This window comes from Saccostrea echinata, unplaced genomic scaffold (assembly GCF_033153115.1).
Source record: "Saccostrea echinata isolate AGI-Se365-2 ecotype Australia unplaced genomic scaffold, CSIRO_AGI_Sech_v1 ptg000001l, whole genome shotgun sequence".
In the NCBI taxonomy this organism is placed as follows: Eukaryota; Metazoa; Mollusca; class Bivalvia; order Ostreida; family Ostreidae; genus Saccostrea; species Saccostrea echinata.
In genome coordinates, this window is record NW_026889750.1 from 53,241,987 (window position 1) to 53,263,285 (window position 21,299).

At 36.1% G+C, this 21,299-nt stretch overlaps 1 protein-coding gene across 2 annotated transcripts in view; it reads left to right on the top strand.

The window, feature by feature from the left end:
• LOC133194559 (lysine-specific demethylase 3A-like) overlaps nucleotides 1-21,299 on the top strand; it is a 58,539-nt gene that overhangs the window by 18,100 nt on the left and 19,140 nt on the right. For both annotated transcript variants that reach the window (XM_061330505.1, XM_061330509.1), the window contains exons 3-7: nucleotides 693-809; nucleotides 3,653-3,859; nucleotides 9,795-9,879; nucleotides 16,361-16,446; nucleotides 19,675-19,789. In XM_061330505.1, the coding sequence (XP_061186489.1) occupies nucleotides 693-809; nucleotides 3,653-3,859; nucleotides 9,795-9,879; nucleotides 16,361-16,446; nucleotides 19,675-19,789 (610 nt within the window). The remainder of the gene's footprint in view (nucleotides 1-692; nucleotides 810-3,652; nucleotides 3,860-9,794; nucleotides 9,880-16,360; nucleotides 16,447-19,674; nucleotides 19,790-21,299) is intronic.

The following is a 21,299-nucleotide window of genomic DNA, read 5'->3' on the forward strand; positions in this document are numbered from 1 at the left end:
AAGGAATGTCATGGAGAGCTGCATTATGAATTTTAATAAATTATCACATCAGTATACTTTCATTATGTCCAAAATAATTTATGACGAGAGAAGATTACCTGACAAGAATCGTCAGATGTGAGGTGCATGTTAATGAACTGACAGTGACTTTGTGATATATATAAATAAACCCGTTCACATGCAGACATAATGTGTTGCTTAGGAACCCGGAAAAAAAATCAATACTTAATTACAGCACACTGTAGGGATAGGAGGGCACTGGGGGGAGACTAAATAACTGTAGAATTGTGAATGTATTGTCTTCATTGACCTTGAAACGTGACCAGTGACACTGTGTGTCTGTGTGTTTACTCAATAGTACTAAGACATGACTAAGTGTATGCGTATTTAGTTCAGTACATGTACTAAGACATGACCAAGGTGTATGTGTATTTAGTACTATCTCCTGCATTATAGCGACTTTATTTTCTCCCAGACTGTCTCTAGTTTGATAAATTGTGTACTATTGTGAAGAATGAGGTTATGTACAAAATAAATCGGTCATGCCCTTTTTAAAGCAATGCTTCCAGATTGCGAGAAAGTTCAAAGTCATTATATCTAAAACCAACCATTTTCATGAAAAACTGATTTGCTTGGTACTAATAATTAAATCACTGCCATTGTAAAGGTCATCTCTGATTCTTTTTTTATAGAATTTCCGATCCATTGTTGATAAAGTAGGACTTAGCAGCTGTAGGAAGCGACCAATCGAGTTTTTTGATGATCAACTTTTGGCGTTTGTCGAGGATAAGAACCTTCACTGTTTCCAGGTATGTTATAATGTAACGCAGTCTTAAGGTAAACTTCCAATCTCATATACAGCCCAGTAATATCAGGAATTATCCACACTTCTGTCCTCTCTTTGGATATTGGTATTATCTAAAGAATAGTATCTCTAAGTATTGTCAAGAGGATAGTATCAAGACTAAATTCCTCTTGGATATTAATTTTAGTTGAAGAATAGTACCTGTAATTGATGTTGTGTAGGGGATAGTATCAAAGTATCCTCTCTCTGGATATTAATTTTGTCTGAAGGATAATGCCTCTAGTTAATATTGTGTAAAGGATAGTATTAAGGCAATCCTCTCTCTGGATATTTTGTCTGAAGGATAATGCCTCTAATTGATATTGTGTAGAGGATAGTATAAAGATATCCTCTCTCTAAAGGATAATGCCTCTAATTGGTATTATGTAAAGGATAGCATCAAGGCAATCCTCTCTGTGGATATTAATTTTGTCTTAAGGTGATATTCTGTAAAGGATAGCATCAAGGCAATCCTCTCTCTGGATATTAATTTTATCTGAAGAATAATACTGTACCTCTAATTGTTATTTTGTAAAGGATAGCATCAAGGCAATCATTTCTCTGGATATTAATTTTGTCTGAAGGATAATACCTCTGGTATTCTGTAAAGGATGGTATCAAGACTATTCTCTCTCTGGTATTGCCTTAATGGTAGCATTTCTAATTATATTGTTTAGAGGATAGTACCAAGTCTATCTGCTCTCTGGATATTAATATTGTTTAGACCATATCATGTCCAACCTCTCTAGATATATTGGTGATGTTTAGAAGTGAAGTTATTCCACCCGTATGTAAGTAATAATGTTGAGATTCATCATATTCTGGTGTGGAGTAAATTAAAAATGGGATAAAGTGTGCATGTATAATAAAGTGTGTGAGCTAGATGCCATCAGACAGTGTGATCAGGGGTTAGATAGAGAAGTCACATGATGGTAGACAATTGACCTGTTTATTTACAGCTAAGCACTTGGGGGAAGGTACATTCCTCTCCAATGTATCTGTTATAGAGAGTTTATGATCGCGCATTCTAAATAAAAACCTTTTAATATTAAAACAACCATTGTACAAACACCAAACAGTGCGAAAAATGGGGACATTGTGATAACGGCCAACTCGGAGAACATTGCTATCTGGATGTGTAAACAAACTTACAATTCAGACGTTACAGCCTGCTATTTACTGTTCAGACCGGGGAGTTTTATATTTAGTTTGTGAATCAAGGTCAAAGAAAATCTACTGTAAGCCCCTCTCTTCTGTCATCAGAACCTGATGTCAGAATGGTATATATAGTAATCTTGATGTCCACATTAAAGGGGGGGTGGGGGGGGCTCACCATTATCCTACAGAACTGATGGTCATTTCTCTATTAATCCTAAGACTTATTGGAAAATCATGTCAGTCTTTATGTTACAAATATGGTTTATAATGATCAATTTTTGGAGAAAAAACTAATTTGTATGATATGCCACTTTTAAAAGCTTCCTATTGTCTGCTCTAAGCAGGCGATGAGGGCCTTATACTTAACACTGAGGTAATTCTAGGGGTTATTGTTCAAATAAGATTAGAAATAAGTTCATATTAGATTTTCCTCTCAGGACCCCTATTAACGCTTGAGTAAGCCAGTTTAACTCGGGTTTGGGAAGTGGAATATATATGTCCTATCCATTCTGTTGTATTATGTCAAGGAAGTCAGGTATAACAGAACTCGGTGTCTGGTTTCTGAACACAGTGTGATTATCAGGCAAGCCTTTTGTTCAGCATTATGTCCATGTCTTGTCAACTTAATAAACCCTATGCCTTTTTGGACAGCAATCAAGGTTGAAAAGCTAAGGGTTCATAAGCCCTTATTTTTCTGATTAAAGCCCTACAGGCAAACATAAATGTTTGGGCTTTTAGGAAAAAAAGATTGCCAGAGATAAGAATGTTTAATGGAGGGATTATAGGTGGCCACAGTTCGCACGATGAGTTTTAAACATGTTTCCTGCACACCTGATGTATGTAAATGTTTCTCAAGAAAGTTTAATCAGCCCTGAAGGTAAACAGACTTCAGTCCTCTGGTAAAAGGCTGGGTTGTGGCATTAAAGGATTGAATGTTATGTAACCTGATACCAGAGACACTAACCTAGTAACAATTCACAGAAAACTCACTGCAGAAAGGACTTAATCAATACTGTGTGCGAATGGTTTGACAGAGGAACTGTCATGTCGCAGTCATTATTTATCCAGGTCACATCTCAGGAAAAGCTGCATATAGCACTGATCAAATCAAGGGGCCCCTCAGAGGGTATGACAACATCAGAAAAAATATACACACACACACACACACACACACACACACAAAACACAAACACAATTGCTCAAAATAAAACATTATGTGTTTGATTTGGTTCACACATAAGGAAATATGAGGGATCTGAGGTCATCTGAAGGACAGAGATGATTCAGACGATTGTCAGCTCATTAAGAGACTCATTTACATCCTTGATAGAATTATGTAATATAAAGGAACTTCACACTGTGACATGTCTTAATTTCCTGTAGATCTATTGTGAGAATCTAAATCTTTATGATTTCTGCAAGACACTGTAACTGGTAATTGCTTTGAGTACAAAGAATGACACAGTCTTTATTGTGTTCACTGGCATAAAATATAGCCATACATGCAAACACGTGTATTTTACAAGTTCAGTATTGATCATTTCACAATCCTCTTTTAATTATCAATAAAATTTCACTACTCTTCATCAAGGGAACCATTTGTTCTCCTTAATTTGAGTTCTCTAATGTGATATTCTATTAACTTTGTAGGAGACAGAGCTACTGAGTAATCCAGTGTTTGAAGCCTACCCAAGTCTCAATCAAGCCGTTAAAAACTGGCTGGACTACCAGGATGGTCAGAGGATTTTGTTGACGACCCCCACCGTACTTGTTGGGTACCGCCTGGAGGTGTATAGAGCTGAGGGGACCACCCAGTGGTACACAGCTGTGATTCAGTCCTACAACCACACCACTAAGGTACAGAAAATTTGACAATAAACACATATCCACAGACCAAACAAGGTGCACACACATCCAAAATCATATTATGACAGATACTGAAAATCAGGTACAACCACACATCCAGTAACAGCCAAAATTAGCAGTACATATGGTTTCATTTAATACCAATATCAGTATTTTATCAGCTTTCACACATTATAAATGCATTTGTGCTATTCAACTAAACTAAATGGTTTTGAATTAAAAATAAATAACCACAACATTGAATTTTGATGACATGTGTTGTAATGTTATGCTAATTTATTGAAAAAAGGCCAACTAGGGCTTGCTTTGTGAGTTGCCCAACTTCTTAATTAATAATTGACAGGTACAAATTTCAATTTAAATGTAAACCTTTGTCAGGGAAAAGAGGTTGGAGTTTAAGTCAAATTGTGCATAATTTTTTTTAAATTAAATTTTTCCATGAAACACAGTTACAGCAAATACACCTATAATGAATTCACACTTGAAGTGATTTTCATTCCCTGTGGTTGTCAAACAGATTGTTAACTTAAAGGCTATGACAAATTTCGTTTATGATATGAATCAAAATTTTTAGCACTTTGCTATAAGCGTGTTTTACTGTACTTCCAATTTTCTGGTATGTTTTTTTGCTTTCTTATTAAAATTTAAAATTGAAACAAGTTACAGTCCTCATCTTTGTTGCATACTGAAACCACAATCTTTTAGCTTCCATCAAATGTATTGATAGATTGAGATATTATTTTAAAAATATTACTATGATAGGCATAGTATCATCCTTAACTGTATCCAACCCTAACTGGGAATGAATCACTAGACAGACAGTATAACCATCACTTATTGTATTGTTATAGCCATTGTATTGTTTATAGCCTTGCTGCATAACTTCTGATAAATAATGCACATTATACAAGAGAATATGTGAGTGTAATTATCCCTTGTCCATTAACAGAAGTGATTGTCTTTGATAATGGTGTACTGTGTGATACAGCCCTATGGAGGCAATCAATACATCCTGGTACCAGAGATGTGGTCCATTAAAATCTCAGCTTGAATTGTTCCTCCTGATAGTTTCCTCAGGAGCCTGTAGATTACTAAAGTTCCCCTGGGTGCTGAGAAATCAGCAGCCCACATTGATAGTTATAGCCCCATAGCTGTGTTACTAAAAAATAATGGTGTGTAATGGAGTTTGGAGAACAGAAAATATTTCACACAAACCACACATTCCAAAACACTAACAAAAACACTAAACCAGGAACCACAAGCAAAAAGATCACACTGTCATGTATCAGTAACAAAAAACACACTAAACATGACCCGCAATGACAGGGACCAAACTGTCATGTATCAGTAACAAAAAACACACTAAACATGACCCGCAATGACAGGGACCATACTGTCATGTATCAGTAATAAAAAAAACACACTAAACATGACCCGCAATGACAGGGACCATACTGTCATGTATCGGTAACAAAAAACGCACTAAACATGACCCGCAATGACAGGGACCAAATTGTCATGTTTCAGTAGCAAAAAACACACTAAACATGACCCGCAATGACAGGGACCATACTGTCATGTATCAGTAATAAAAAAACACACTAAACATGACCCGCAATGACAGGGACCACACTGTCATGTATCAGTAACAAATACACTAGAATATGACCCACAATCACAGGGACCACAATGTCATATATCATAACTAATACACATTAGAATATGACCTGCAATGAAAGGGACCACACTGTCATCTATCTAAACAAAAACACACTAAAACATGACCCACAATGACAGGGACCAAACTGTCATCTATCATAACAAAAACTAGAATATGACCCACAGTGACAGGGACTATACTGCCATCATATCAGTCACCAAACACACTAAAGAATGGCCCACAATGACAGAGACCACACTGCCATCATATCAGTCACCAAACACACTAAAGAATGGCCCACAATGACAGAGACCACACTCTTTTTATTCCTAACAAAAACAACAACCGCCATCTCAGAAGTCCACTCTGATATTAAATAACAGAGACAACACTGTCAGATACATTAATAACAGGAAGTCGATTTTTAATTTCCACTTGATCTTATAATAATCGTCAGTGATTTATACAAACAATGAAAGCTTGTATAGTGTACCTAAGTCAAGCAGGGAGAGTTGTTTCTATGAATAGATGCATCACACATGTAACAAACCCTTCAGCCACTAGAAAAGATCACTTGATTTAGGATTATTTAGTTTATCAGGGTGTGCTTACAAAACACCTGCTGTGTACAAACACATACTCTATAGATGGAACAGAGCATTGTTTATATGTAAGATTCATTAACTTATATTTGTGTGTGTGTGTGTGTGTCTTTGTTTAATTTTGTATATGTACAAACATTTTCTTGGATTTTCTTGTTCTGTTTGGGCTAGAATTTTTATTCCTTGGAATCCACCTGTTAAGATGTTTCCATGGTAACTTAATGTCTAGGCAGCTAAGGTGGTGTTTTTCCTTCTCATAATAAGAGAAAATTCTTTCAAACATTAGGATTTAATAAACACATACCAGGGTTCTAAGTTTATGTGCATCATTATCACAACTTTAGTTCTTTGACCTCATTAACAATTGATAATGGAGTTCTGCGCATTTTCTAAAGCAAGGCTTGTGTAACGTTAATTTGTGAAGCTTCATTGAAATCCTGTACTTTAATGTACATAATAGAAAACTAATAATGTATATAATGTGGTCTGATGGCTGAATCCTTCATTACTGAGGCCTGCTAGATGGGGATTGACTTTTAATGAGGACAGACTTTTATTACAACATAAATCTGACTGCAGGCTTTTAATGAGTGGTCTGGTGTATTCTGTTGTTAGTGGGCTGATGAGTCCATGGTCACAGAGAAAGCCAGCCATTCCAGCATTGATCCACTCAGCAATAAAATTAAAAAATTGTCAGCAATCTGAACGCTGTTGATCTAGACAGCTCGGCAGAGTTGGTGCTTCCTCGGTTAATTGCCTGATGAATGTACTTTGTTAGCTGTGGCCCTATTGATTTCTGTATCATTGTTTACTTATCTATTGCATTCCCACTCAGCACAGCAAAAATATTTGTTTTCTTGGAAGCCTGACAAAAAAGTAATGATAGCAGCGTAGGTTTACAATGTGAAGGTCACACACAGCCAGATAATGTTATGCAGGGGTCACGAGAGAGAAACTATAAATGTCTACTCACCACTTACACATCTGCTGTCTTTAGAGTTAGTATTTCCCTAAAGGTAATAAGGTTTCCAAGGATGTGGTAAAGATAAATTTCCAAGACTTGGGTGGCTTTTCATTCACTAGTTTAGGCTCAGTAATTTTGTAGCTGGCCATGAGGGGCAAACTTTGATCACAAGATCATAGTCTTCCTCACAGGCACCAAACTCGCTTGAATTTTTGACCCCCTAGTATATACTAGGGGGTCAAAAATTCAAGCGAGTTTGGTGCCTGTGGTCTTCCTATATGGATGATACCATTTATTCATAGATGAATTTTTAAATCTCATCAATTTATTTTACAATACATACAACACATGTATTAACCATGGATTTTGCCAAGGCATAATTTCTTCTCTTATCAAACATTGGGAGAATTCTTCACTGTGTTTAAATGGTAGCTGTGTATGAAGTCTGATGATATGATGGGAGTAAATAGGAATGATTTCTCTTGGTGGGATGTATAATGCAGGGGTCAGGAGAGGGAAACGTCACATGACCAGTGTCTGTGGCGTAGCTGTGTGGAGTTTATCAACTGCCAGTGAAAGAGATTAGGCCAGGTAAAATTAAACTTTAGATTCTCATCCCCGCCCGCCCCTCTCAAAATGCCCCGCCCTGTTGTTTTTTATTTTGGTTTTTGTGTTTCAAAAGTATTCACATGTATTTTTACTCAGCAAGAATCACAGTCAAAATTTAAGAGTTATCTCCCGTCTGTATTAAAAGTCGCGTGGTGCTATTTATAGCACAAAAGCCATGTGTAGAATGGAGAAAAATCGGCAATAAAAGCAGTTTACATATATAGGGAAAAGATAATTTGCCAGGATAGAGATGGCAGAAAAGCAAAATTAACATAAATACATCTAGATACCATCACTGGCATGAGCAAGTTTTAAAAGAGATTTTAACCAACTAAAAACAGACGAAGAAAATGACATATCTGGTCAAGGTATAACTTAATAATAATCGCCAGTTGTATGTGATTTTGTATTTAAAAAAAAAAAAGATCGTTGGCAGACTTTAGAGGATAATAATGCTAAGGAAATGGTAAATCTTAAAACTGTTGAGCATAGGATTTTCAGTAGAATATTTTACAGTTTTAGACGGCCGATCCTGTTTTGGAAAAATGACATATTTTAATGTTGAACGTGTCAAGTCTCAAGAATGAAAGTATGAGGACAGTGGAAATCTGTGATATTTCACACAAAACAAAAGGAGTTGTTGGTAAAACTAAAAGGTATTTAGAGAAAGGCCGATGAGAAGTAGTGACTACTACATACAGCTTATGCAATTTATTGGGATCCGCACCCAATTTTGTGTGGGGTGTGCTGTATTTGTGTACTTGAAAATTCATTAATAAAAACTATAAATATTTAATATTCTATAACAAGAATCTTTGATAGATATTTTTAAGAAATAAGGTATCATTTTTTAAACATCTATCGGGATATAAATACGGGTTGGTCACGAGATCAAATTCCATAAAGCCCGAAGGGCTTTATGGTAAATTTGATCTCGTACCAACCCGTATTTATATCCGATAGATGTTTAAAAATGATACATTATTACTTATATTTACATTTATGACTCATTCATATTTTATATTTTCCTGATTATAATCTTTAACGCGTGAAATGTTTTATTTTTCAAACTCAACGGCACGCATTTGATCCATTGTTTGCGCGTCGACCCTTTATGACGTCAATGAGAAACGTTTATGACGCGAGGAACCTGTGTTTATACGGATATAGATACGCGTTGCTTTCAATAGTGTTATATAAGGGAAAACATTTGCAAATGTAAATATAAAAGAATAAACAATGAAATATATTCATATTGGCATTAACATAATGTGAAAATTTTGTGTACTAAGAAGAGCGTTATGTAGATATTTTCAATAATAAAAAATAAAAAATAAAATCCACCCACCCGCCCCAATTTTTTAGCAAATTAGGATGAGAATCTAAATTTTAAATTTATGTGGCCTTAACACCTAAACTAAAATACCAGGAAGGTTAAGCTTGGGTCTGAACTAGCAGTAAAAAATCTGTACAGATCATAGGTCTATTTACATCTATCACAGAGGATTGTTGTCTATAGATGATAAATCTAATGCATAGCTTGTATAAGATAAACAGATGTATAGAGCACATTCAGAGAAACAGATTGTAGATCCCTAAATCAAGGCCTAGGAGGATCAAACCAATGAAAATATGACATAATTTCATAAATTATTGTTGCCTTAAAAAAGCAAGCTCATAATTAAGAAAATGTTATTCCTTCAGATATACAACAACAAAAAATGGTTTTATATACCATATATACTCCCCTACATAAGTCAGATTTTTGGGAGTCAAATTTTGGTCCAAAACTCTGTGTCCAACTTGTCCAAGAAAATGTGGTATATTTCTGGAAGAGGAAATATAATTATTTTGGTTAATCATTAATAAAGGTCGGAACTTGTCTAATGCAGGAAAGGAGGGTCAAAGGTTTCCATGTTCATAAAACACAAATGTTTCCAGATTTGAATGATTTTATATTTAAATTGTAAATAAATTGTTTGTTTATTGAATTCTATCTGACACTTGTATATTGATAAATATATTTTTACTGACGGTACCATTCTGAAGGAGTATATATGTTTGTTTAGAATTTTCTGATATTTTTTACAGAGTCTGTCTTTAACTGATGATACAGTACTAGAGGAGCATAATGAAGACCCAGCCCTTATTCAGATGCGGCTGATTGATGATGGGGGTAAGTGTCCTTCAGATCCCCCACCCCCCACCCCACCCCAGTGTAATAGATGCTGAAGCTCAGGCTGTAGAATAATATCAGGCTAATCAGGGAGATTAACAATAAGCATGATAAAATTCTCACCCCATAAAAATCCATATCCAAGCTGCAAAAGTCAGCTGACATCTTTAGTGTCAATTAAAAAAAATTGTTGGAAAAACTATTTTGCAAAGAAATTTAATCTTTCAAACTCAACATCACTGAATATTCCTTTAAGACTTGTCAGTGATGATAAGATACCAGCTATAGACAGAATTTTGTCACTGATGGTGAGCTTCATATTATTCCACTACAAGTCTGCTCAAGCTTTGTTATTGAGGTCAGATAAACAAGCTTCCATTGTCTGCACTGTAAAACAAGCTTCAACAATATGCTCAGACAAATGAACTGGAAAAGTGTCCAGATAGCTTAAATATTCAGCTCCATCAAAACACAAAATATTCAGCTCCATCAAAAAAATCTGTTCAAACTAACAAGCTTCAACTGTCTGCCAAACAGACAAGATTCAGTAGTCTGCGCATACGGAAAAGTTTTAAACCTTGTCCCGATGAAACAAGCTTCCAAACTCTGTCTAGACAAACAAACTTTAACAGTCTGACTAGACAAACAAAGCTTCAGTAGTCTGACTAAACATACAGGCTTCAATAGTCTGACTAGAAAACAAGCTGCAGTAGTCTGACTAGACAAACAAGTTTCAATAGTCTGACTAGACAAACAAGCATCAATAGTCTGACTAGACAAACAAGCTTCAATAATCTGACTAGTCAAACAAGCTTCAATAGTCTGACTAGACAAACAAGCTTCAATAGTCTGACTAGTCAAACAAGCTTCAACAGTCTGACTAGACAAACAAAGCTTCAGTAGTCTTGACTAGACAAATAAGCTTCAGTAGTCTGACTAGACAAACAAGTTTCAATAGTCTGACTAGACAAACAAGTTTCAATAGTCTGACTAGACAAACAAGTTTCAATAGTCTGACTAGACAAACAAGCTTCAGTAGTCTGACTAGACAAACAAGCTTCAGTAGTCTGACTAGACAAACAAGCTTCAATAGTCTGACTAGACAAACAAACTTCAACAGTCTGCCCAGACAAACAAGCTGTAATAGTCTTCCCATACAAAACAAGCTTCAGTAGGCAGTCTAGATAAACAAGCTTCAATGGGTTGTCCAGATAAACAGGCTTCAATAGTCTGACTAGACAAACAAGCTTAAATAGGCTGTCTAGACAAACAAGCTTCTAATCTAAAAGTCTGTCCATACAGACATGCTTCAAAGGTCTGCCAAGATTAACAAGTTTCCATTTGTCTACATAGAAGAACAAGCTTCAATAGCTGTCCATTTGTCTACATAGAAGAACAAGCTTCAATAGCTGTCTAGACAAACAAGCTTCCAAAAGTCTGCCCATACAAACAAAGTTCATTTCCATGAAACAAGCTCGAAAAGTTGGTAAACAAGCAGACTCTCTTTCATCATAAACAAAAGCTACAAAAGTCTGCCCAGGCAAATAAGATTCAAAAGTCTGCCCAGACAAACTAGCTTTAACTTTCAAGACACAATCAGCTTCAAAATATCTGCTCTTAAAGCAAGCTTTAATTTTTAGCTTTTATTTACAAGCTTTAAAAATGTGTTCATTCAAACTATTCTCCAAAATTTTCCTTTCATGAAAGAGCTTCAGAAATCTGTCCACGTGATCAATCTTCAAACTTTTGCTGATGGGGAACCAGCTTTACAAACAGGTTGTGAAAGTCTTTCAATATCAAAATAAGCAAGAAATGGTATGTAATTAAAAGTAATTGATAGGTATTTTGAACAAATTATTTTTTTCAGTGGCAAAACAATAGGAATGCCTTAAGGAACAATGCTAGTAAGTTGACTGAAATATCAAAATTTACAGACCCCACATATAAGATTTTGTTGCACTACACGCCATCTATATCTACTGTCTAGCCTGTAAACAAATTGTAATGCATTCAAGTAAAGATTGTTCAGCAGTATTAGGTGTGTGAGTGCCAGGTGATCCTAACTGTCCACAGGCATAGGTCACTGTAAAAGGATGTCTTAATGGTACATTGAAGCAGAACATGAAAACCGACAGTAAGACATTGTATGATGGTTTTGAAGTGTGTTCCTGTACCACGTATTGATGCTGACTGTGGATTGATTTTGGTTCTCTGAAATGAATCATGTCATTAATTCAAAGAGAGGTATTGATTGTGGGTTGCCATAGGCTTGAGATAATTTACTCCAATGTCAAAGGATCCAATAGAGCTTCCTGTTTCCTGACCTGAATTAAGTTATTGACAAGAGAAAATCCAGGCATTATATAATCTGCATTGTTCAACTGTCACTATCTTTGTGTGGGTGTTATTAAAGTTTACAGAAAACTTGGGGTACTGGATATAAAAGATGAGTTTGGATAGAAACTGATAAGATGAGACCGAGATTGTGTCTGCTTTCGACTGCTAGGGATTAGCATGCACATTCTCACTTGTAGAGAGAAAAAGCATAACAACATTCCTGGCTGTTTTCAGTGGCAGCTTTCCAGAATGTGCCAGCGAGAGTGATTTGCACTAACAGTACTCGGACAGCTTGCCAGAGCTCGGGAACAAAGAAACGTGTACCAGCCAAACATAGATTATTTTCTGAACACCTGTCTGTCTTATTGGGGTTCTATATCTTTGCGGTCTCTGTACTGTTGGATCAGGGTTTTCTACTGTATGGGGATAGATTCAGTAGTGCATATATTCCTTGTCAGACAAGCCCAGTGTATGTCAATAAACAAATTCCAGTTTTTATCTTCTCACAATATCCTCCTGTACTGTAAACCCTTCTCTTTATTTGATCAATCAACCAAACAGGGTCAAAAAATAGAAACCAGAGAGGACCAAAGACTGGTGATCTGTCACTTACACAGATGACATCAACTTGAGATATATGATACCAAGCTTTTCAACTGTGTGATTATATTTTGTCTGCTCATTGTTATAACATTCTTATTTAACTTTAATCTCTCCTTCATGAATTGTTTGCGTTTTCAAACGTTTTTAGATTCAGAGATCACATAAGTACAGAATTAATACCTGTGAGAGGGAAATGTGGGATAGGTGTTGAACAAACAAGAGGACATTAGCAGATTTTCTGTTGCATAATATCACTGACAAATCAATTCCATTGTAGAGAGTTCTGAATACAGATTCCCTGTCCAGGGTCTTGTTTAGTAGATATACATTTTTTCCCTGTCCAGGGTCTTGTTTAGTAGATTTACATTTTTTTCCCTGTCCAGGGTCTTGTTTTGTAGATTTACATTTTTTTCCCTGTCTAGGGTCTTGTTTAGTAGATATACATTTTTTCCCTGTCAGGGTCTTGTTTAGTAGATATACATTTTTTCCCTGTCAGGGTCTTGTTTAGTAGATATACATTTTTTCCCTGTCTAGGGTCTTGTTTAGTAGATATACATTTTTTCCCTGTCAGGGTCTTGTTAAGTAAATTAACTTTTTTCCCCTATCACTTAGATTGAGGACTTGATGACTGACTTCTAGATTCTGTCAGAGGACACAAGTTCTCTATCAACTGTTCCCTGCCTTTGGTTTTTTTTTCCTTCAGATATAGAATGTTCATTGTGATTATAAAGTTTTTCATGCTGTTTGAGTGGTGTTCATTTGGGGGGGAGGGGGGTATCAGGTTTACAATTTGATTATTTCATTTGTAATGTCATTTTCAATTCATATGTTTGCCTTAGAAATATGTACATAAAGTTGTTAGTTTTATATTGTATTAGAATGTGCATTACATTAGCTATAATTTTTTTTTCTGTAATTATTGAGCCAAATAATAATGAGATGTCTAGCTGGCCAACTGATAAATTGTACGATTACAAAGAGTATAAAATGGTAAAAATTTGGCCACTGGATGGAGCAAAGATGGTCATGTATTGAAATATATTACAATTTCAAAATCTTTATTCATGGATATGTAGTACTTGGACAAATTGATTTTCATGATTTTGCACTTTCCCCCTTGATACTCAGCTGACCATTAAGACCCATGGGCCTCTTATTATTGTATCCATGACCTATTTGATAAAAATGTGATTAAAAAATAGTGCTGGGATACTCTTCTTTAAGAAGAGTATCCCAGCATTATTTTTCTGTGGACACCCACAATCTATAGGCCTGGCAGACACTGAGAACTTTAATGTCCATACTGACCACAAGGTCAGAATGTCCCTACTGACCACATGGTTAGTGTTACAGTGTTTGAGGATTGCCAGTGATGTTATCTTCAGATTGTTTGTGTATTTGACCTTTGATCTCTTTCCTGATCTCTCTAGCCATTAACATCCACACACAACTAGTAGTCCATAGTGTTATTGAATCAGTGTATACTTTTTATGGGGCTCTGATTTTTTTTATAAGAATGAAAATTATTAAAGGCTTCCTTTATCAGGAACATTGCTTTAAGCATTTCTGAAAAAAAATAATAGGATGCATTGTGTAGATATCTATCCTGATGGAGGCTGTTCTGTATAACATTGTTCTGTAAGATGGGTTCTTTGTGAGATGGCAGCCATTCTGTTGTTCTGCCACATAAATACCCTGCCATGGTAGACAAAACATTGCCATACACTTTGTTCAAGTTCAACAAAGGACACCATTTCTTTTATTTGCAGTGGAATATAACCCAATTTAATTACATTGCTTCTGATCTCAAGTGACTGCTATATCGAAAAACGATCTTGTCTCAAAGCCTTGGAGAAATCCAGTGGACGGAAATTCATCTGGAAATTCATCGAGCACAGTGTGCGATATTGATTCCACTAAACAAAGCCATGGATCGTGATCAGGGACTGAATGACTGTGTATCTACATTACAAGTTTTGATAGAACTCTAAAAGCAGGTTTATAATGGAGCCAAGAATGACACAAGGAAAAAATCGATAAGAATCGGGACATTTAATAAAAGATAAACAAACAAGGGTAACTGTAAATCCCTGTGGAGAGGAAATCAACAAGATTAGACAAATCTGTACACTGTAAGTCAAGTGTACAAAACTGTACACTGTAAGTCAAGTGTACACCTGGTTTGGTTGTTCATAGGCGTCGGAACCCCAGGGGGGGGGGGGGGCATGGCTGGGGGGGCTTAGCCCCCCCACTTTTTTTTTCAAAGGTATAATATAGGCATTGGGAATTGGGGCTTACCTTTTTCCGTTGGTTTAGCCCCCCCCACTTTCAATTAGCCACCCCACTTTCATTTTGCTTCCGACATCTATGTTGTTAATTTTTTATTCCTATCATTAATATGTCTGCCATGTTGCTTTGATTTGTTAAATGTCAGTATAAATGGGAAGTGAAGTGCAAATGAAAACTTTACAGCGGCTCCTATCATTCATTTCTTGTCAATCGATACATAGAACTAAGTCAAGTAAATAAATGTCTCATGCACGAATTATGAGTTGATATTTCAAAAAAGCTCTTAAGAAAATGGGATTTTGACAACACAATTTATGGCTATTAGTGTTGAATTGTGTCAGGACCACACCTTCATCTGAAATGTTTTTCCTCATCTGCATTTTTTCAAAAATTCTTTTAAAAGTTAATGAGAAATAAATATGATATACACAAAGTCACTTATCATGAAGAGGTCATTAGTTTAAATCCAGGCATGTTCTGGAAAATTAGGCCTGAGGTAGCCATCTTGTTTTTCTTTGTGTGGTGAAGTGACCTTCACCTTTGGCTGAGCCCTCTAGGCAGCCATCAAATTATCATCTGTCCATAGCAAACAGCCATTACTGTACTGAGGGGCGGGATATACTGAGCATGTGCAATCACAGTTAACAGCAGATAACAACGTGTGAAGCAGACTATCATTTCACTGATTATTCCTTGTGTTTTCTGCTATTGATTCAACAGGTCTAGAGATTTTACAGTGTATGTATTTATTTGTTAGCAGATTCCTTTTGAGATTTTATTTTTCTGTGTGGGCCCAAGCCAAGATATTTCCTTTAACAGTGAGAGCGGTGACCTGGTTTAGTGCTTGTCTGATTTGTACAATTGTGGAAGAATTTAAAAATCCTGAATTCAGACAATTACACAGTGACCGCTGTAGCGAGACTTTTAAGCAAGGACAAAAGAGAGATCAATGTGAATTGTATCACACTCCCCCTGACAGCTCTTAGGTCCTGTTAAATGGAATCTACTGTTCTGATAATCAAATCGCATTGTTTAATGAATGGGGTTACCGCACACCACTCAGCTATTTTCATCCGGTTTTGAAAGCTTGTTTGTATGAGTCATATTGATTACAGCCAGAGCCAGTTCTCGAGTGCGCCTTTGATAGCATACTTCCCTTGTCAGTGCAGGTCGAGACAGTTTTCTCTGTCTGCCAGCATTTTCTAAGCTATTTTATGTCTTTGATTCTAACATTGGATTTTGTTTATTTCAGTGGTGGATTCAATTTTGCGAGGTGTAGAAGTTGGAATTGGTCCTAGAAGGACTAGACAAACAAACAAGGAACAGCAAGGCAATACAGTAAGTTATTTATCTCTCTGTTAGAATGTAAGCCAGTAAGTTATTTATGCTAATAGAGTGTAGCAGTTCTCTTAGTTACACAGAACAAAGAAATAGACTCTGTTAAACTACCAGTGTTAAACTGTGAAGGCCAACATGTGTCCAGCCTGATGAAAGAGGTAGCATAACAGCTGCAATGGAATTCTGTTAATTAGATTTTGGAAATTGGATAATTAACTGCATCCTTTATCACCCACACTTGTGTACAATCCCAGCAAATCCATCTGTGATATAAGCAGAGAGGCTCTAAAAGGGAAGTTTGTAAACATGTTGAAAGTGGTCAGTAATCAAGGGCATTAGGTCCATCCCAGGAAGTGATTATGATGTAATCACATGTCGTTTTTAATGACTTATTGTTAAGTTTGACACAGAGCTCATTGAATTCATCTAAACTGTTCATCCAAAAATTGACCCCCCCCCCCCTTCTAAAAAAAAACAAAAAAAAACAGAGATATTTATAAACATATAAAAATATCAAAATTTAAGGATGTGTTCCTTTACAGTAAGAAATTTAGCTTCCTGTCTGACAGATTTTTTACACTTTGAATTTCCTGGATGGTTACCCCCTGTCAGTCCCCTCCAAGGTCAGGCCGTGAAAACCATTAACCTACTTCAGGGTTTTCTACAGGGATGGTTTCACAAAAGCTGGCCAGATTTTAATGTGTGGCTGGTTTGTCATGCTGACTTATAGTGAAGTCCCTAGAGGCATGTAAAAATAATTAATCATCTCTCAAAGCTCTAATAAAGAAACAAACACACCAATGGAAGAATCTACCTGGTCACATTCTGTATTGTAAAATTTTAAATGCTTAAGATTTAGTGTACTAGATAAAGTTATGAAATGATACATCTGCCCTAGTCTATATTTAGACACTGCTCCAAGAGCTAACTAATCTTACGGTATTGTAAAAATGCTTGAAAGATTTTAAACTTCTCTCAAACTCATTACAATGCGACATTAAAAAAATCAGATATGCTCCCTCGGTGCATATGAAAAGGAGATGAGTCATACCATGATGTGTGCCCTCGTAGTTAATATGCGGAAAATATGTTCATCTGATACGGCATACTTTGTCATTAAAATTTAACGATATTTTGTTTACATTTAGGTGAAAGGCTTACAGTTTAACAGTGGCTTTATTTTAGATAGTAGAATATAATACACACACACACATAAGCAATTAAGCTTAGGTCAGTGTAAGCTTCAGACTGAATATTAAAGTAAGAATTCCAATGCCACAGATTTAAATGCTGCATGTAATATTCATATTTGTAAGCGCTGGCTGTGGTTTATTTTTTGTGTGTGTGAATGACAACAAAAGACTCACAGTGACACATTGATTAAATAGGAACTGTGGGCCTGTTTCTAGCCAGCCGTGTAATAATACATCATGGCTTTTATTTGTGGTATTAAGTGTGCTCAAGTTTTGCTCTGTTTGTTGGACCTATGTTAGTCCTATCTGATGTTTCAGTACCTATATTGATATTTGACTTTTCACAGCGAGGTAAGTGATGTTAATTGTGAAGTGTAATGTCTAACTTAAGGCAGTATGTAGTTAATCAAACAACTGTTACATGCTAAGGGGCTTTTTGTTCTGAGAGCCAGTTCATGCTCCTAGGCTGTTCTTGTTTACATAGCCTGGGAACATGCTCTGAAAATAATTCTTTTTCTCCCTTTAAATTCCCAATTGACTGATATGTTTTTTTATATCAGGGGTTTGCTGTGTTCTTTTTATTTAGGTTTAATTTTTATCTCTGCCGTATTCTCGTTGTTTATTTCCTCTCTGCCCTAGTCCATAGATTGCAGTCCAGTATTTGTTTGTGGAAGCCCCAGCAAGTATTCTGGTGACATGGCACAGCCTTATCGCTCGCCGTGTAACCAGATTTAACACGCAGGGCTGGCCCTGTATATTGTGACAGTGATGGTGGTGTTATTCGGGTCACGCTTCATTGTCCCATGTCTTTTGCCTATAGGGAATTTTTGTATAACATGACCAAATGGCCAATTATGACAAGTATTGTCGCTGATATAAAACTTGTAGTATGTAATTTGTGTGTTGTTAGGGGGGTTGTGTTAATGTGTTTTTTATTTGGTTTGAATTGTCACTACCTTTTAACATGACTGCAGTTGGCTGGTGTCAATCATGAATTTAAGCCAGACAGGTACAAGGAAATGTATTTTTTAATAAAGTAGGGGAAAAAAAAATAGTGGTAATAACACAATATATTTATTTTCAACATGTATTATTTTAAATTGTGTTAATTCTTTTGTTGGGTGTATTGATTTTTTTTTTTTCAGTAACTCTCCTCTTTATAAGCTATTTAGTCTCTCCCAAATTCCTCTGCTGTGAGAGTCCCTCAAGTCTGTAATCTGTGTTTTGAGAAGGTCCCTTATCTGCCTTATCAAACATTGGGTTTGCAGAATTGCTCCAGGCCGTTTACATTTGCATGATAAAGAGTCTTTATAGGGGCGATGAATACAGCAGATTAAATTTCAAACTGTTAGAATTCAAAAGTTGTTTGTGCTTATCTCATTGTTTGAGCAGTCAACCATTAAAAATAGGCCAGCCTTGCTTGTTACCTGGGCAGAGAGAGGAATGCTGGTCTTTGTCTGGCAGTGGGCACTATTGATCTGGAGTGAAATAATTGACTTGTTGAACAGTTCTGTGTTAGATAGCTGTGGTGAGAAGCTCCTCCATTGTAATGATTGGTGGAAGTTCTGAGATATCTCTCTGATTGTGTAACTGTTGTACGTACAGCTCATTATCACCGTCAGTCGATCAGCAGCAGATGTTAAGTATGTGTACATCATCAGTCTTAGTTTGTGTACTGGATGTACAAATGCTTGTTTTCTAGAGGGATTAATACTTACAACACAGGGACTATTTACTAAGAATGTCCAGTTAAAGGTTTGACATTTGTATGACCTTGTGCTCTCAATAATACACACATCTGTTTCCCAGAGGTGTGTTATTGCTGTTTGTTCACTCTTAGCCCTGTACACAGTAATTGATCTCTTGCCAGCCTGAGATTAATCTTCATACAGTGTGGTTTTACCGGATGATAGATTATGCCTGGCCTTGTTTCTTGTCTATTTCTGTCGTGTCGACTGTATATGCTTGGCGCGTCATTCACGCCAGCGTTTTATTTCTTTGTATGATCAGGAACGTTTCTTCTCTGTTGTTGTAGACCAGAAATCCTACATCTAAACAACCACCAGCCAACTCAGAAAAATCTTCCTCTGTTCGGAATAATAAAGTTAAACAGAAAGAGGCGAAATCCACGGATCAAGATTCAGACAAAGGTGAGCACTATATTGATTTTTTCTCTTATGTCCAGAAAGTGTTTTAATTTAATTAAGGAAACCATTCTTTTTTCTGTCCATGTAATTTGTTTTTGTTATTGGTTATTTAATCCTTTTTTTATGGTGAGGGAGAAAGGGGAGGGTGATGGGGGTGGGGGAGGGGATTGGTAATACACTGGAAAGCTGTAATCTGACCTCTGTTTATAACCCCCTGTATACCTTCCTAGTCCTGATGACAGATAAGGCAGATGTTTTGAGTAATCTCTTCATACAAGATTATATGTCTGATTCATACAGGTTTAGCATTTATGGTGACAAGTTGATGGTAGATTTGCATGGGGAAGACTGTCCTAGTGAGACAAAATGGCTGATCAGATGACAACCTGACCAGACCTCATACATTAGCTTTTACTTAGAGATTCAGCACACTTCCTGGGATAAATTATTGATTTACATTGGGGGACCATTTATATCAGAGAACTAAAAACATTTATTTTTTGAAATAATTACAAAAAGTTTGCATAAAACCAGACCGTGTTTTTTTTGGTTTGTTTTGTTTTTGTTTTGATTTTTGTTTTTTGGTTAAATATTATTTTATTCTGTGATAAAATATGTAAGATTAATTTGATGCTGCAACCCTATAGTGACCTGGAAGTTCAGAATCTGTACAAATTTCCAACAAAAGAGATATGTATTAAGTTGGCAGAAAAAAATATAATGAAAATTTTTTTTGTGGGGGGAGGGTTGAAAGGATTGAGAGATGGTTCAGTGATTTTCAGTATGAACAGAGAAAACACGGAATTCCTCCCTTCATAAACCACAGTATGGATAACAAATTCCAGAATTCTCATATTTTGCTGATAATTATGACTCCTCCAGGAATGTTTCTATTTTGGGTGATGACTCCTTGGGGATTAAAGTTTGATGGGAGTTTTTTGTTCAGATATAGGCAATCATTGAGGAAATCAGGTACTCATTTTGATTAGAAATTCTGAAAAAAGAGAAAATTATGCCTGTTCTAAGTTTGTATTAGGACACAATACTTGACCTATTCATTCCAGCATTTTGATTTTAGATTTGTAGGTTATGTGGTGTATTTTACCCAGGTAGCCTCACTACTTGTGCCTAGAATAACAAGTTCATGCAGGCTTGGATCTGATAGGATTGATAAAGAGACAATATTGACCTGTGTGTGTATTATGTAAAGCTGCCTGAACAATCACATGATCTGTGGAGCTTATCAGGATATCAATTATTAATGAGGCATTCCATTAATAACTTGTTTGTACTTACTCGTGGTTCAAGTCCGGGGTCACTGTAATATTTGACGGAGTTTTATTGAGTTTGCCGTTTCAATTTAATAAGCTGGAGAGCTCACATTGTGTGAATTGTTAATCGGATATAAATATTCATCACTGCCAAGGCAGAAATGAAAAGCCAATTTTTTTTCTTTTTTTTTGTAGAATTAAGTATGGTTAGACAAACAGGGAATATATAAAAGCTTTTGGAA